Here is a 17,717-nt window from a genome sequence, read left to right as displayed (position 1 = left end):
GGACTCAGCCAGCTCGGTCAGTAGTGGTGCTACCGAGCCACTTTTGGTGATGGACATTGAAGTCCCCCACCCAGTGTACATTCTGTGCCCTTGCTACTCTCAGTGTTTCTTCCAAGTGGTGTTCAACATGAAGGAGTACTGATTCATCAGCTGAGGGAGGGCGGTAGGTGGTAATCAGCAGGAAGTTTCCTTGCCCATGCTTGACCTGAAGCCATGAGACTTCATGGGGTCCGAAGTCAATGTTGAGGACTCCCAGGACCACTCCTTCCCGACTGTATACCACGGTGCCGCCACCTCTGGTGGGTCTGTCCTGCCGGTGGAACAGGACATACCCAGGGATAGTGATGGAGGGGTTTGGGACATTGGCTGAAAGGTATGATTCTGTGAGTATGACCGTTGCTTGACTAGTCTGTGGGACAGCTCTCCCAATTTTGGCACAAGTCCCCAGATGTTGGTGAGGATGACTTTGCAGGGTTGACTGGGCTGGGTGTGCCGTTGCCGTGTCCGTAGCCGGTGCAGAGTTCGATGCCGGGTGGTCCGTCCGGTTTTATTCTTTTTATTGTTTTTCGTAGCGGTTTGTTACAACTGAGTGGCTTGCTCGGCCATTTCAGAGGGCGGTTAAGAGTCAACCACATTGCTGTGGGTCTGGAGTCACATATAGGCCAGACTGGGTAAGGCCAGCAGATTTCCTTCCCTAAAGGACATTAGTGAACCAGATGGGTTTTTACGACAATCCGATAGGTTACCATTACTGATACTTGTAATTATTCCAGATTTATTTAATAACTAAATTTAAATTCCGCAGCTGCCGTGGTAGGATTTGAACTCATGTCTCTGGATCATTAGTCCAGGACTCTGGATTACTAGCCCAATGAAATTACCACTATGCTACCATTCCATTAATGATATATGCATCAAGCCTCCCCCTTAAATACATCAATGCTATCTGATTCAACCACTCAACGTGGCAGTGAGTTTCACAATCTCACCACGCTCTCTGAAAAGAAATTCCACCCAAATTCTTCATTTAATCTGTTTGTGGCTATGGATGATGGATACATAGTGATTACATGTGGTAGGACTGAGACAGAAGTAGGAAAAAGCAATGATATGGGAGGCCAAGTATCTCTCCACAAGGGGAGCAAAACTGATAGGAAAACCACCCCTTTCCACTTACATACACCTACTGACTGGTTCAGAACATCACTTGTGGTGGCCTGAGAACAATTGAGGCTTAGCCCAGAGAAATCAAGAGGGCTGAGGAAGTAAATGGAGGGTTTCGTATCCTCAACTTTAAAAACGAGAGAAAGATATCAGCCAGAAAACAACGGTAAGGAGTAGTGATAAGGGGGAGGATTTTAAGTCGGAGCGGGTTTACCGGCTGTTCCGATGGGTTAATGCCCCAACCTGCCAGAGGCAGCAGGAGGTCATGGCGATTTTAACCACCAGGCTTCATCTAAATACTAATACAAAAGCAAAGTACTGCAGATGCAGTTCTGATTAAAGGTCATAGACCTGAAACGTTAACTTTGTTCCTCTCTCCATAGATGCTGCCTGACCTGCTGAGTATTTCTTGCATTTTCTGTTTCTATTTCATTTAAATACTGCCGGCCCACTTCCTGCCTGCAACAGAGGGTGTAGAACAGCTGCCGGCAGGGGAAGATCGGACTGCCCTTGGCGGTCTGTCAGCGTCCAGTGGTGGTGAAGGGGTTTCGGGAGAGTCTTGCAGTAGGGAAAGGGGGGTGGTGGAGGTGGGAAGAGATTCTGGGGCAGGGGAGTCCGCAACATTCCTTGTGGGACCCAGAGAGGCACTCCTGCTCCTCCGGGCTCCATAATGGAAATGTTCTGATGTACATGGAGAGCCTCTTCGTCCTTCCCACCAGCTGTTCACCTGCTTCTGCTTGGCGGGAAAACGCCATCAGGGTCCTATAGACATAATAGGACCCCAATTTGCATAAATTCAGAAAGATCCTGCCTGTTTAGGCATTCACCTCATCTGCCTGCAAAACCCCACCCTCCCCCCCACTTCAAGACCCTCCCTAAAGCCCCTTCCCCACCACTTACATGGAAGTTGGCAGCCAATTTGCGCACAGCAAGGGCCCACAAATAGAAATGAGACACAGGGCCAGATAATCAGCTTTTTTTTTAAAGTGATGTAGGTTGAGGGATGAATATTGTCCAAGGACACCCCTGCTCTTCTTCGAAATAATACCATGGGGTCTTTTACGTCCACCTGAGAGGACAGGCAGGGCCTGGGTTTAATGTCTTATCCCAAAGGTGGACAAGCTTTGTCTGCTTCAGAAACAAGTTCAAAACAGCCAGTTTCATCCTCTGTGATGGCTCATAGTCCTCAGTGCAAGAGCCTGAGGCCCATGGGTGTGATAAAGAACTTACTGTATGATAGAATCACAATGATGGATACACAACCTACCACTCTACAATACTTGGTAGTAGCTCATCAATACCCAGTTCTTACTGGAATTAGTATTTCTCTGCTCCCTTTCACTACCAGCCACGGGTTAAGCTTTAATAGCCAGGCCACTCATGGAGCACACAGTTTCTCACATTGGGCCGGGGCAGGGGGATGTTAACATAGTGGTACAGCCAGTCTTAGTCACAAAGAAGCACAACTCTTACCATTATGTTACAGAGTGGAATGGGCAATGACCATGGAGGTGTCTACACTTCAGACTGAAAGAAGAAAACACATAGGAATGGGCACCCAAGGAGGGGGTGGGGGTGGTAACATTTAATTGGTGAAGCTTGAGTGATGTTCAATGGTGGTGTTTGTGACAGAAATAAACGAGCACCAGCGTTCTCACTCAGTGGGGCATTAAAGGGGGCAGCTCTGTGGCACAACCACTGGACACCCAACTGGGTACACATGAGTTCAGGTCCATAATCCACCACTCCAGCCGTACTGTTGCAGAGAGCAGGTCAGGCCCACAGTGGGAGAGCAAAACCAAAGGGCTATTACCATGGTTACTCCTATGGATCTTCATCTGGTGGCTTGGAGAGAGGCTGGACACCAGCTGGAGGTAAGTCGCCTGGAGAAGCTGAGGAGAACAAAAAACCATCCCCATACCCTACACCTATTCACTAATTGTTCTGTTGACTGGATGTGATTCGGAGGTTCCTTGATTGCCTTTTCAGAGTATATTTGATTCTATTATCCCATTTGTAACCACTGACCTCCAGATCTCACTACAACAAGCTATTTATCACAAGAATTACCTCATACTGTGTGATAACACCATTAGGCTCCAGTGGTTCACCCCATTTCAAAAATATCATGTCCTCCAGGGGTGTTCCACTAATGGACTCTGCCGGAATTCCACCAGGTACTGAGGAAGAAGAACAAACATCACACGTTACATTCTTGATAAACATTATTAGATGTATAAGATAACAAGTGGATCTCCCTCCATCTATTGATATATAATTCAAAGTCTTGTATCTGGCAGGTGTCCCTCACATGTGAAAAATATACGTCACACTTGAAGGTGCCACATTACATAGAATCTATAGCACAGAAAAAGGGCATTTGGCCCAACTGGCCTATGTCAGCGTTTATGCTCCACACAAGGCTCCTCCCATCCCTCCTCATCTAAGCCTATCAGTATATCCTTCTATTCCTTTCTCCCTCATATGTCTATCTAGCTTCCCCTTAAATGCATCTATGCCAATCGACTCAACTACTTCTAGGGGTCATAGTCTCAGGATAAGAGGTGGTCCATTTAGGACTGAGATGAGGAGAAATTTCTTCACTCAGAGGGTTGTGAATCTTTGGAATTCTCTACCCCAAAGGGCTGTGGTTGCTCAGTCGTTAAGTATATTCAAGACTGAGGTTGGTAGCGAGTTGCACATTCTTAACATTCTTTGGGTAAAAAAGTTTCTCCTGAGTTGCCTATTGGATTTATTGGTGGCTATTGAATATTTATGGCTCCTAGTTTTGGTCTCTTCACAAGTGGAAACATTTTCTCTACATCTACCCTATCAAACCCTTTCATAATCTTAAAGACCTATGCAAAGTGTATGTCACATTTGCACTGACTATATCAAACATAAACATACAATTCATAGCCAATCACATAGGCATAGTTAGTCCCCACACAGTGCAAAATAACAGGATTGCTCTTCGAAAGAGCAAACGCAGATTCGATGGGCCAAAAGGCCTCCTTCTGTGCTGTCCTGTTCTATGGTTCTATAATAACCCTATGGCAACTGGTGAATATAACAGTGATTTTGACATTTACTTGTCCGAGATGCTGGACAGATATAACCAGCATTTCAACAACTACCAAGTGTTGGCTTCCCAGCTATGACAAGTACATTAATACCCAACTGACAGCATGTACTTAGAGGGTTTGACAGCGTAGATGTTGAGAGGCTGTTTCCCCTGGGTGTGGAGTCTAGAACTAGGGGTCGTAGTCTCAGGGTAAGAGGTCGTCCATTTAGGACTGACATGAGGAGAAATTTCTTCACTCAGAGGGTTGTGAATCTTTGGAATTCTCTACCCCAAAGGGCTGTGGTTGCTCAGTTGTTAAGTATATTCAAGACTGCGATTGATAGATGTTTGGGCACTAAGGGAATCAAGGGATATGGGGCTAGGGCAAGAAAGTAGAGTTAATGTAAAAGTTCAGCCATGATCTTATTGAATGGCGGAGCAGGCTCGAAGAGCCTACTCCTGCTCCTATTTCTTATGTTCTTATAGAGTCATGGGCCCTGATTTTCTGGCCGCCGTCGGGCGGCTTTTCATGCGGCCGGGGGCCGAAAATCGGCGAAAAAGCAGGTCGGGACCCCCCCCCGCCTGATTCCCCGCCCCGTCCGACTTTCGGACTGCCGTTTCCCCGCGTCCCGCTTCAGTCCCGGCCGCCGCTGGCGGGACTGGTCGTTGGAGCACTAACAAGCAATTATCTGCTTGTTGAAGTTGATTTTCCCGTGCCGTTGCGACTTTGGGGCTTTCCCCACCTGAAACCCGCCTGCGGGGAACCCCGCTGCTGAGAGCTGGCGTGAAGCTTGCTAGCTGTCAGCTGCAGGTAAGGAGAAGCTGCGATTTAAAGGGCCAGCACTTGTATGTTGAAGGACCTTGTTGTTGCAGGTTTGGGGCTACTTCTTCAAGGCTTAGGCACAGCTGTGGAAGGTTGGAGCCTCACACACTTCTCCAATGCGATCTCCTGGGAAGCCCCTCTCGCCACCCTCACTCAGCGCTTCCTCAGCAGAGGCATCTACAAGAAGCGTGGGACGCCTTTTTTTCCTTCCCTTCTTGCCATTAGAGGATCTCCAGCAGCAGAGGCGGCAGCAGCAGAACCAGGAACAGCATGATGAGCACCAGGTTGCTGCTCACTCACCTGAAGCTGCACAGGCCAGAAGGGGCCAGCGCTTGGAAGTGACTTGAGAGCACCTTGCTGTGCTTTAGGGGGCCATGGGGACCCGTATCTGCACTGGCAGTCCTACTCAGAAGGACCTCCATGAGGATCTGGTTTCTCTGTTCAACAGATGGCCAACACTCCTCAAGGGATGTCATTCTCTTATGTGCACTCACCATGTTTTCCGTACCCTGGCGAGTTATCTCCTCCATGGAGTTGCCAACCTTTCCATGGTGATGCGTTCATGCGCCAATGACTCCACAAAGGCTCTGCTCATGGTCGCTTGGGACTCCTCCATTCGCTCCACACTCGCAGCGACCCTGGAGACAAAACCTGCCAGAGACTCCTGCATCTGTGCATGGAGATCCATCACCTCTTCTCTTGCGGATGGACCCAGAGGCAGAGGGTCGACATGCAGCGCAGCTGAGCTGAGCTGGCAGAGTCCTGCGCCCTCCGGCGAGGACTCTCCACTGCTGTCCCTGTCTCCAGAATCTGCTGAGGCTCACTTGTGAGCTGTGAAACACCAGGTGACAACACTACTCTATGTCCCGAAGGTCCCCCCGAGGTGTGAGTGTCTGCACTGGTGCTGGGTGGGCTTACTTCTGCTGACGCTGCGCCCTCAGAGGTTGGAGCTTCCTCTGAGGAGTCTGGCTGCACAGCCTCTTCCTCCTCCACAGTGAGGATGGGGGCTCTGGATGGTACTGTGGGGGAGTAAAGGAAGGAGATAGAGATGTAATGCCAAGGTTCTTCTGGTGACTCCCAGCGAGTTGGCATCTGCTGACACCTGCATCCATGCAGCATTGGTCTCAGTGGGAGGCCTCTTCCTCCCTGACCTAGGGAAGAGGACCTCCCTGTGGGCCCTAACCCCATCCAATAATGCCTGCAGTGAAGCCTCGTCGAATTTGGAGGCAGCTCGGGGTCTGGCACTGGCCACAGCTGCTGCAGGCTCCTCTGCCATCCTGTATGGTTCGTTTGGAAGCCTTCAGAGGATGCAGTGCTTGCTATGGACCTTGAAAGCACCACGAATTATGACATCATACTGTGGGGATTTCTGACACGAATTGGACAATTAGCAAGGCTTACCACATGCTGGGAATTAATTGGCCACTTGAGGGAAAATTGCGTGGAGCTGGCTGACACTTTTTCATGTGTGTCAGAAACCCCACATTCGGGGAAATCCGACCATTCCCCACACAAGCCGAAAATCGGGGCCATAGTCATAATGGCACAGAAGGAGGCTATTTGGCCCATCGAGTCTGTGCCGGCTCTCTGTAGAGCAATCCAGTCAGTCCCATTCCCCCACTCTATCCCCGTAGCTCTGCAAGTTTATTTCCCTCAAGTGCCTATCCAGTATCCCCTTGAGGGAGAAAAATTGAGTCGCGCCCCCTTTGGGGTGCTACTTCTAGCACCCCTGCGGCTGAAATTCAATGGTAGCACCCCAAGAGGGAAGTGGGGCGCTACTGGAAGCGCAGCGAATTCCAGGTCATCACCACTCACTGTGTAAAAAAGTTTTTCCTCACATCCCCCTTGTATCTCTTGCCCAAAACCTTAAATCTGTGTCCCCTAGTCATTGTACCATCAACTAGTGGGAACAGCCTTTCCCTGTCTAGCATATCCAAACCCATCACAATCTTGTACGCCTCTATCAAATCACCCCTCAACCTCCCTTGCTCTAATGAAAACCAATCCAGCTTCTCCAACCTGTCCTTGTAGCTGAGATCCCCCATCCCCGGAACCATTCTGGTAAATCTCCTCTGCACCCTCTTGAGGGCCTTCACATCCTTCCTAAAGTGTGGTGACCAGAACTGGACGCAATACTCCAGTTGTGGCCGAACCAGCGCTTTATAAAAGTTCAGCATAACTTCTCTACTTTTGTATTCAATACCTCTATTTATGAAGCCCAAGATCCCATATGCTTTGTTAACTAGTCTCTCAATATGTCCTGCCACCTTCAGGGACCTATGCACATTAACTCCCAGGTCCCTCTGTCCCTGCACACTCTTTAAAGCTGTGCCATTAAGTGTATATTGCCTCTCCCTGTTCCTTCTGCCAAAATGCATCACCTCACACTTCTCAGTATTAAATTCCATCTGCCACTTGTCTGCCCATTCTGCTAGCCTTTCTATGTCCTGTTGCAGTCGATTCGTATCATCCTCACTGTTTGCCACACCCCCAAGTTTGGTGTCATCGGCAAATTTAGAAATTCTACTCTCTATTCCAATATCCAGGTCATTTATATATATCAAAAAAAGCAATGGCCCCAGCACAGACCCTTGGGGAACACCACTGTCTACCATTCTCCAGTCTGAAAAACAGCCATTTACCACAATTCATTGTTTTCTGTCCTTAAGTCAATTCCTTATCCAAGCTGCCACTGACCCACCTATTCCATAAGCCTCAATTTTGTTAACCAGCCTTCTATGTGGTACTTTGTCAAACGCCTTCCGAAAATCCATGTAGACAACATCCATTGCATTCCCTTCATCAAACCTCCCTGTTACGTCATTAAAAAGTTCAATTAGATTAGTCAAACACGATCTGCCTTTTACAAATCCGTGTTGGCTCTCCTTAATTAGCTTAAACCTCTCCAAGTGCCCGTTAATTTTTTCCTTGATTATTGCTCCTAAAACTTTACCCACCACTTGTTAAACTGACTGGTCTATAATTACCTGGTACCAGAATTAACACTGTGATCACTAACTTTATAGTGGGCGGTTCAGAAGTGTTTGTTTTTGGGACTGGCCAGAAGGATTATAAAGTCTTTTCCAGTCCAATACATTCCTTTGTTCCTATGTACCTTTTTTCCAGATGCAGGTCTTGTTTCATTGTTAAATTAGCAGAACTGTTGTTAGTTGTGGGAAGAATTGTTTGCTTTTCCCTCAGTGTTCTAACTGTAACTTCAGTCATGACTCTGTTTGATGTTAATGGTAAAATTTCGACAGTAGGGATTCACTATATTTTCAGTTCCATCTCTATTACGTAATGCAGCCTCGGGGCTTAGTTCATTGCACTCAAGTTTGAAGCTAAAACTTTGTCTTCAAAGTCCATACTTTTTCTTCACTTCCCTCCGGTCTCCATTCTTCTTTGTTGACCTGTTTCTCTTACCTGCAGTTCTAATCACTCCTGATGATGAAATAGTGTCTGAAGGTCCGTTATTCTGTGTCATTCAAGCTTCAAAAGCTAATCTCCCCCCGCCCCCACGCCATCAAATAATACTTGTTACAACCCTAAAAAAGGCAAAATACTGCAGGTGCTGAAATAAAAGACAGAAAATACTGGAAACACTCAGGTCAGGGAGCATCTGTGGAGATAGGAAGGTAGGGTTAATGTTTCAGGTTGATGACCTTTCTTCAGGACCTTCATTGACCTGAAATATTAACCCTACCTTCCACTCTCCACAGATGCTGCTTGACCTGCTGAGTGTTTCCAGTATTTTCTGTTTTTATTTGTTTCAACCCTAATCTTTCCCGACTATCTGCATTGTTGATCTGTTTGCTCCAGGCAACAGGGTTATCACTAAAGTATCAGCTTCCTGGTTGCATCATCTTGAATAGCTTCTGATGAGTCCAATCCAACACCACCAAAAGCAAATTAAACCAGCATTCAAAGTCAGTGAAGGTCGTAGTGAAATATCTGCACACTGGAGATCACTCATACAATGTACAGTAACATACAGCAAACCTCACAGCTCCGGTTATTCACACAGATAAGCCAATGGTCAGTAATGTATCTCCACTCTCAAAATTAGAAACTCTAACCTTCCAAAATCATGAATGTTTTCAAGTAGAGGTGCTAGCAAAAGTTACAAGTTGACAACATTAAAGATTGTCACACTATGGAGAAGGTGTTGAGTGTGACAGAAGATTGGTCAGAGCACTGGGCTCACCTGCATGTATGTGGAGACACCAAATCTCAACAACAGCCAAGACGACATTCTTCCACTGTCAGAGCAGTGCCCACTTAACTATTGCCTCACCCCCTACTACTGCTTGTAAGAAAGAGTTATTAGATTCATGGATGAAGTTTGACTCTTAGAACAGAAATTAAAACTGCAGTTAGGAATAAATGAGGGAAGTATCAGCAAGGTCAAATAACAAACACTGAAAGGCCTGAAAGTGATAAGGGGATCGTAAAATGCAAGATAACACAGGGTGGTGGTACCATAGCTAGACAAAATGAAGCCGAAAAGTCATAAAATGTCCTTAAAGAAACATAATAAAACATTCCTCAGAAAGATAAGAGAAAGGCCTCGTCAGCCAGGCAGAAAGGGGCAGTGAGAAATGTCTTCCCGCACCACACTTGGATTATAGATGATTGACAATAGATAGATCACAGCCCACCAAAATAACTATAAGAATAGAGGGCTGAGAGTGGGAATCAGACAGCGAGGGGCAAAGGCTTCTTCGAGGTGGAAATCAATGCTGGCTCAGGCCTAACACCGCCAACAGCCAGGGGGACGAATCAACAGAGGCGACTGCTGTTACTGGCTGCAGAGACTTGCTGACCCAAGACCTCCACGCTGCCTCATCAGACATCCAACCAACCGTCCGTCCGGTTGTGGCGTTCCGCTTCGGGAGTCGTAGATCGCTTTCTACTGTCACGGGTTGTATGTCTATTATACTCAGCTTAAACCATATGTAATATCTGATTATGCTTTAAAACTGTAGCTCTTTAATAAAAGCCTTGCAACTTCTAAAGCCCTGTTGGGTAATCTGTGTGAGCCTGTGATCCAAATCTTACAGTGGTGTCAGAAGTGGGATCATAGAGTTAGGAGTTGTAAGGTTCCGGTTGGGATGACCGGAGGGACCGGTCGAACGCACGTGATCGTTGCTTAGACTGTGTATAGTGTTTTTTTTCTCTCTGAAAGAAGGGAGCAGTCCGGTCGAATGCACGTGATGTAATATCTGATTATGCTTTAAAACTGTAGCTCTTTAATAAAAGCCTTACAACTTCTAAAGCCCTGTTGGGTAATCTGTGTGAGCCTGTGATCCTAATCTTACATGCTGAAACTCTAATCCACACCTTCACCATTTCATGGATTGATTTCTTCAATACTCTCCTCAGCAGCTTCTCTCCTTCTTTGCACAAACTTCTGTTAATCCAGAACTCTTCAGCTCATGTCCTCTCCAGTAGAGTCCTGCATACCCATCACCCCTATCCTTTCCAAGCTTCATTAGCTCTCTGTGCCCCTGTGACACCAACTTCAAGTTATTCATCCTCCTCTACAAATTCTTCTATAGCCTTGCTTCAAAATTATCTCGTTGATTGTGCCTTCAGATGACCCTCCACACTAAATTTCTTCCTTTCTGTTACCCAGTGTCCATATCATTGCCATTTTAAGCATTCTTTTACATGAAGAGCACTATATAGATATATAAGTAGCTGTTGCCAGATGTCAGATGAGGACATGATTGGGCTGAACTCTGTGATTAACTAGCTTGCCAACCCTCTCTGCCTAGGCTCACAAATAAAGGGTAGCTACTTGGGTGAAGCAGGTCAGCGGGCTGCCAATGCATCTCAAAATGTACTTCAGTGCAACGTCAGTGTCTTTAGGAGAGGAGGGAAGACCATTGGAGGGACAAAATATAGAACATCTTTTGTGAATCAGATTATTATAAATACTCATTATTTTTAACATCCCTTTGTTTCCTTCTGTGGATTTTGAAAACATTTTTGCTCAAGGCGATACAATGGAAACCGTGTACAGGATACATTTGTGATGTGAAATAGTTGGACATAGGTTCAAGCATCTAATTTTCTCACAGGTCAATTCATAATCTCAATGGGGCAAGATGGGGAAGCATCAAGGGGGCGCCGGGGGAAAAGAATTAGTAAGGTCGCCATGCATAGTGACATTGTGTCCTGGCCAATATTTATCCCTCAATCAACATCACTAAAACAGATACAAAAGCAAAATACTGCGGATGCTGGAAATCTGAAATAAAAACAGAAAACACTGGAAATACTCAGCAGGTCAGGCAGCATCGGTAGAGAAACAGAGTTAACATTTCAGGTTGATGACCCTTCATCAGTTCTGAAACGTTAACTCTGTTTCTCTCTCTACAGATGCTGCCTGACCTGCTGAGTATTTTCAGCGTTTTCTGTTTTTATTTCACTAAAACAGATTATCTGGTCATTATTAGAGTGCTGTTTGTGGGAGTTTGCTGTGCGCAAATTGGCTGCCACATTTCCTACATTACAACAGTGACTACACTTCAAAAAGTACTTCATTGCTGTAAAGCACTTTGGGACGTCCAGTGGTCGTGAAAGATGCTATATAAATGCAAGTCTTTCTTTCTTTCTTTCATTGCATACATTTCATGAATGTTTTCCCTGGTGTTCTTTCTGAACATATTCACGAGTTTACTTGAAATATCCAACAGAGGAAATCTTCATGACCCCATTGACGATAACGCTATACCTAATGATCACAGTAATATCCACACAGGAATGGAGGGAAAATCAGAGGCCTTGTCACTATATGCCACTCTCACTATATGCCACTCTCACACACCAGCTATAAGTAGGGTATGATAGCATAATGGTTATGGACTTGTAATGCAGAGGCCTCGATTAATGATCTGGAGACGCGAGTTCAAATCCCGCCACAGGGAGCTGGGGAATTTAAATTCAATTAAATAAATCTGGAATTAAAAACTAGTATCAGTAATGGTGATCATGAAACTATTGGATTGTTGTAAAAACCCATCTGGTTCACTAATGCCCTTTAGGGAAGGAAATCTGCTGACCTTACTGGGTCTGGCCTATATGTGACTCCAGACCCACATCAATGTGGTTGACTCTTAACTGCCCTCTGCGGTTCAAGGCGGCAGCTCACCACCACCTTCTCAAGGGCAATTAGGGAAGGGAAATAAATGCCAGCCTTGCCAGTGACGGCCACACCCAATGAAATAATATAAAAAAAAGTAGTGTTGACAACTCTGGTTGGACATATTCTGGGAGGTTTCATTGCATGTCCACCCACATCCAACTGCCCCGCCCCATGTTCCCGTCATTGGTCACCCGACATGTCCATCCTCGCAGTGCACCACTTTCCCACGCCAAGTGGAAAGTGAACAGCCTCTACATTACCCGACTGGATGATTCTTGACTGTCAGGAAAAAACCTTTTTCCCCCATCTCCAATTTTTTTTTAAAACGCCCCTATGATTTTTCTCCTGGGTTACTCACAGCAGGAGATTAATCTTAAATTCCTGAAGACTCCATGACAATCCGGGATTGTTGGCAACCCTACTTATAAAGCAGAGCAGGCTAAGAGGAGGTTTAATCTAAGTGTTTAAAATCATGAGGGTTTAGATAGAGTAAATAAACAAAAACTGTTTCCAATGGTTCAAGGGTTGATAACCAGAGGGTACAGATTTAAGGTGATTGGCAAAAGAACCAGAGGCGACATGAGAACATAAGAAATAGGAACAGGAGTAAGCCATTCGGCCCTTCGAGCCTGCTCCGCCATTCAATAAGATCATGCCTGATCTTCTACCTCAACTCCACCTACCCACACTATGAAGAAAAACCTTTTTACGCAACGAGTGGAATGCATTGCCTGATAGGGTGGTGGAAATAGATTCAGTAGTAGCTTTCAAAAGGTATTTGGATAAATACTTGAAGGAGAAAAAATTGCAGGATTATGGGGAAAGAGTGGGGGAGTGGGACTAACTTGATTGCTCTTCGAAAGAGCCGGCACAGACTCGATGGGCCGAATGGCCTCCTTCTGTGCTGTACTATTCTATGATTCTATAGAGCTGTAGAGAAGCTCTCCCAGAACTCACTCTGCAGCCAGTTATCTCAGCTGGCAAAAAGGGGAAGAAAATAATACTAAAATAATGGAGCAAAACTTCTTGTAAATAATGTCTTGGATGAGGGAGCAATGGCATTTGATATTGTAAGGAAGATGAATTAACATTTGGAGAAATACAGTAATTAATCCTTAATGTGTCCATTTTTAAATGAGAAACCCTGATGAAGTGCCAAGCCAACATAGTGAAAGACACCATAAAGCCTGAAACAAATAGAAAAGATGAGGTAAATCAGAAAGTAGTGATTAGATGTGTCAAGTTTAGGTTTCAAATGCCTCAAGATTATAGGATATAAAATAGAGAAAGATAATCAAAGGTGTGACAGAGCATGGTGGAGCATACTGATGAGTAAAGGATCACGTATCAGATGACAATCATTTTTTGGGGTCTAGAAAGGCCCTCGTAGGTATAGGACCAGTATTGAGGTCTTTCACAGACTTGGATTTTGTAGAGAATTAATGGTTTATTGGAAGGAAAAGCAGTGTTTGATATAAAAGAAGAAATCAATTAATTTTGGTAATGGATAAAATGTGGGAGTTCCATTTGAGGTCAGAGGAGATAGGGGAGTGGGATGTGGGAGTAGTTGGATAGCTCTAACAAAGAGCCAGCACAGGCATGATGGGCGGAATGGCTCCTTTGGTGCTATATCATTCTAAGATTCTATGATAGTGAGGGCAAGAATGTCCATGGATGAAGGCAGACTAAGGACCAAGGAACTAAAGGCAAGAGGTGGTAGCTGACGTTTAAAAGACAGGAAAGAATTGTGGCATTGAAAAATTTAAAGAAATAAGAGCACAGAGGAGATCAAGATGTAGTGATTCAGTCATTGGACTGTGACAGCAGCTGGGGTTATGTGCATTGAGGGATACAATCTGGAGACTTTGATGAATGCAGAGCAAAATTGCAAACATGTGTAGGTATGGGTGGATGATTTGTGAAAATAATCAGTAATGAGAATTAGAGTGGGAGAGTGAGGACAGAGTTCTTGAGAACCTTGAAGTTGATAGGAAAAGAGTCACAGATGAATTATAGCACCAAAAGAGGGATCTGCGAGGAAATTATACAGCCGTGAACATAGATCAGGCCTTCAACATAGAAAGGAAGGGAAAATTTCAAAAACAACCACCTGTCACTCTACAGATTACAGTCTGAGCTGCCTGATACTTTCTCTATGGATTATCCTGGTTACTCCTTCGGGAGTGCACTTCAACCCATCGATTATTTTATTTCCTATCAAAAATAATCAGCACAATGCCTGCTGAGAATAATAAAATGTCAATTGAAACTGGCAACCTCATTAGCAAAGTACTCTAGTCAGCTGTCATTAAGTTCAAATGAGTCCAGCATTTAGATTTGCCCTGAATTAAATTATTCCACATCACTTACACTAAATATCCCCAAGGCAGCCTTTTTGGATGCTGAATTCCTGAAGAGATCTTTGATCCCACACAGGATTTTTTTTCACTCGCTCTACATTCACAAATTCTTTCTTCTGTCTCAGAATTTCCATCAGATAACTACCACTGGCTATAGATGTTGCTTGTAACAGTTTACAGGAGATTGGCCATAGATTCAGCTAATAACCTGGAGGGGGAGGGCGAACAACCAATTGTGGTGCATATAGGTACCAACGATATAAGTAAAAAACGGGATGAGGTCCTAAAAGCTGAATATAGGGAGTTAGGAGGTAAATTAAAAAATAGGACCTCAAAAGGTAGTAATCTCAGGATTGCTACCAGTGCCACGTGCTAGTCAGAGTAGAAATAGAAGGATATTTCAGATGAATACGTGGCTAGAGGAACGGTGCAAGGGGAAGGGATTCAAATTCCTGGGACATTGGAACCGGTTCTGGGGGAGGTGGGACCAGTACAAACTGGACGGTTTGCACCTGGGCGGGACCGGGACCGATGTCTTAGGGGGAGTGTTTGCTAGTGCTGTTGGGGAGGGTTTAAACTAAAATGGCAGGGGGTTGGGAACCTGTGCAGGGAGACAGAGGAAAGGGAAGCAAGGATAGAAACAAAAGACAGGAAGGAGAAAAACAAAAGTGGAATGCCGAGAAATCAAGGGTGTAAATAAAACAGGGCTACAGTAAATAATAATTCTAAAAGGACTAAGAGTGTTAAAAAAACAAGCCTGAAGGCTTTGTGTCTTAATGCGAGGAACATTTGTAATAAGGTGGATGAATTAGCTGGGCAAATAGATGTAAACGGATATGATGTAATTGGAATTACGGAGACATGGCTCCAGGGTGACCAAGGCTGGGAATTCAACATCCAGGGGTATTCAATATTCAGGAAGGACAGGCAAAAAGGAAAACGGGGTGGGGTAGCATTGTTGGTTAAAAAGGAGATTAACACAATAGTAAGGAAGGATATTAGCTCTGATGATGTGGAATCTGTATGGGTAGAGCTGAGAAATACCAAGGGTCAGAAAACGTTAGTGGGAGTTATATACAGACCCCCAAACAATAATGCTGAGGTTGGGGGTGGCATTAAACGGGAAATTAGAGACACGTGCAAAAAGGGCACAGCAGTTATCATGGGTGACTTTAATCTACATATAGATTGGGCTAACCAAATTAGTAACAATATTGTGGAGGAGGAATTCCTAGAGTGAATACTGGATGGTTTCCTGGACCAATACATCGAGGAACCAACTAGAGATCAGGCCATCTTAGACTGGGTATTATGTAATGAGAAAGGATTAATTAGCAATGTTGTTGTGCGAGGCCCCTTGGGGAGGAGCGATCATAATATGATAGAATTCTTCATTAAGATGGAGAGTGAAGTATTTGACTCAGAGACTAGGGTCCTGAATTTAAATAAAGGAAACTACGATGGTATGAGGCGCGAGTTGACTAGGATGGATTGGGGAACGTTACTTAAAAGGGTTGATGGTGGATAGGCAATGGCAAACATTTAAAGATCGCATGGATGAACTACAGAATTTGTTCATCCCTGTTTGGCATAAAAATAAAACAAAAAAGGTGATTCAACCGTGGCTAACAAGGGAAATTAGGGATAGCATAAGATCCAAGGAGAGGACATATAAATTGGCCAGAAAAAGCAGCAAACCTGAGGATTGGGAGCAGTTTAGGATTCAGCAAAGGAGGGCAAAGGGATTAATTAAGAGGGGGAAAATAGAATGAGAGAGTAAGCTTGCAGGGAACATAAAAACTGACTGTAAAAGCTTCTATAGATATGTGAAGAGAAAAAGATTGATGAAGTCAAGTGTAGGTCCCTTGCAGTCAGAATCAGGGGAATTTATAATGGGGAACAAAGAAATGCCAGACCAATTAAATACATACAGGAAACTTTGGTTTATCCGGAGGTTGTATGTCCGGAAACCTCGATCTACCGGCAGAAATCAGGAGCCGTTTTGTTAGGTTTTTTTCTTCTCGTGGCTTTTTTTTCCAAACAGTCAGGCTCTGGAAAGTGTCTCTGAAGCTGTTGCTAAGTTACAGAGACGCTTCCAAGGTACGGGCCGACTGTTTACAAGCTGTTGCTAAGCAACAGTGTTTGTTGTCAGATACGGAGATGAAAACCTCCGTATGCTTCAACATTAACTTTGTATGTCCGGCAGTTTTGATAGATCGGCAACACGCCGGTCCCGTCGGTGCCGGATATTACAAAGTTTCCTGTACTTTGGTTCTGTCTTCACAAAGGAGGACACAAATAACCTCCCAGAGATGTCGGGGAACATAGGGGTCTAATGAGAGGGAGGAATTGAATGAAATCAGTATTTGTAGGGAAATGGTGTTAGGGAAATTGATGGCATTGAAGGCCGATAAATCCCCAGGGCCTGATAATCTACATCCTAGGGTACTTAAGGAAGTGGCCCTAGAAATAGTAGATGCATTGCTGGTCATCTTCCAAAATTCTATCGACTCTGGAATAGTTCCCATGGATTGGAGGGTAGCTAATGTAACCCCACTATTTAAAAAAGGTGGTAGAGAGAAAACGGGGAATTATAACCCTGACATCCATAGTGGGGAAAATGCTGGAGTCCATTATAAAAGATGTAATAACAGAGCACTTGGAAAACAGTGACAGGATCGGATAAAGTCAACATGGATTTACAAAAGGTAAATCATGCTTGAGTAATCTACTGGAATTTTTTGAGGATGCAACTGGTAGAATAGATAAGGGAGAACCAGTGGATGTGGTGTATTTGGACTTTCAGAAGGCTTTCGATAAGGTCCCGCATAAGAGATTGGCGTGCAAAGTTAAAGCACATGGGATTGGGGGTAAGATACTGACTTGGATAGAGAACTGGTTGGCAGACAGGAAGCAAAGAGTTGGAATAAACGGGTCTTTTTCCGAGTGGCAGGCAGTGACTAGTGGGGTACCGCAGGGATCGGTGCTAGGACCCCAGCTATTCACAATATATATTAATGATCTAGACGAGGGAACTAGATGTAATATCTCCAAGTTTGCAGATGACACAAAGCTGGGTGGGCGTGTGTGCTGTGAGGAGGATGCAGAGAAACTCCAGTATGATTTGGACAGGTTGGGTGATTGGGCAGATGCATG

At 44.9% G+C, this 17,717-nt stretch overlaps 1 protein-coding gene across 7 annotated transcripts in view; it reads right to left on the bottom strand.

The window, feature by feature from the left end:
- ptprub (protein tyrosine phosphatase receptor type Ub) overlaps positions 1-17,717 on the bottom strand; it is a 1,172,978-nt gene that overhangs the window by 234,056 nt on the left and 921,205 nt on the right. For all 7 annotated transcript variants that reach the window (XM_085962902.1, XM_085962905.1, XM_085962901.1 and 4 more), the window contains one exon: positions 3,235-3,344. In XM_085962902.1, the coding sequence (XP_085819028.1) occupies positions 3,235-3,344 (110 nt within the window). The remainder of the gene's footprint in view (positions 1-3,234; positions 3,345-17,717) is intronic.

The sequence above is a fragment of the Somniosus microcephalus genome, chromosome 20 (assembly GCF_052327205.1).
Source record: "Somniosus microcephalus isolate GS21.2 chromosome 20, FLI_Smic_1.0, whole genome shotgun sequence".
NCBI classification, from domain to species: Eukaryota; Metazoa; Chordata; class Chondrichthyes; order Squaliformes; family Somniosidae; genus Somniosus; species Somniosus microcephalus.
Note: the sequence above shows the minus strand (reverse complement) of the source record. Positions and strands in the feature narration are given on the sequence as shown.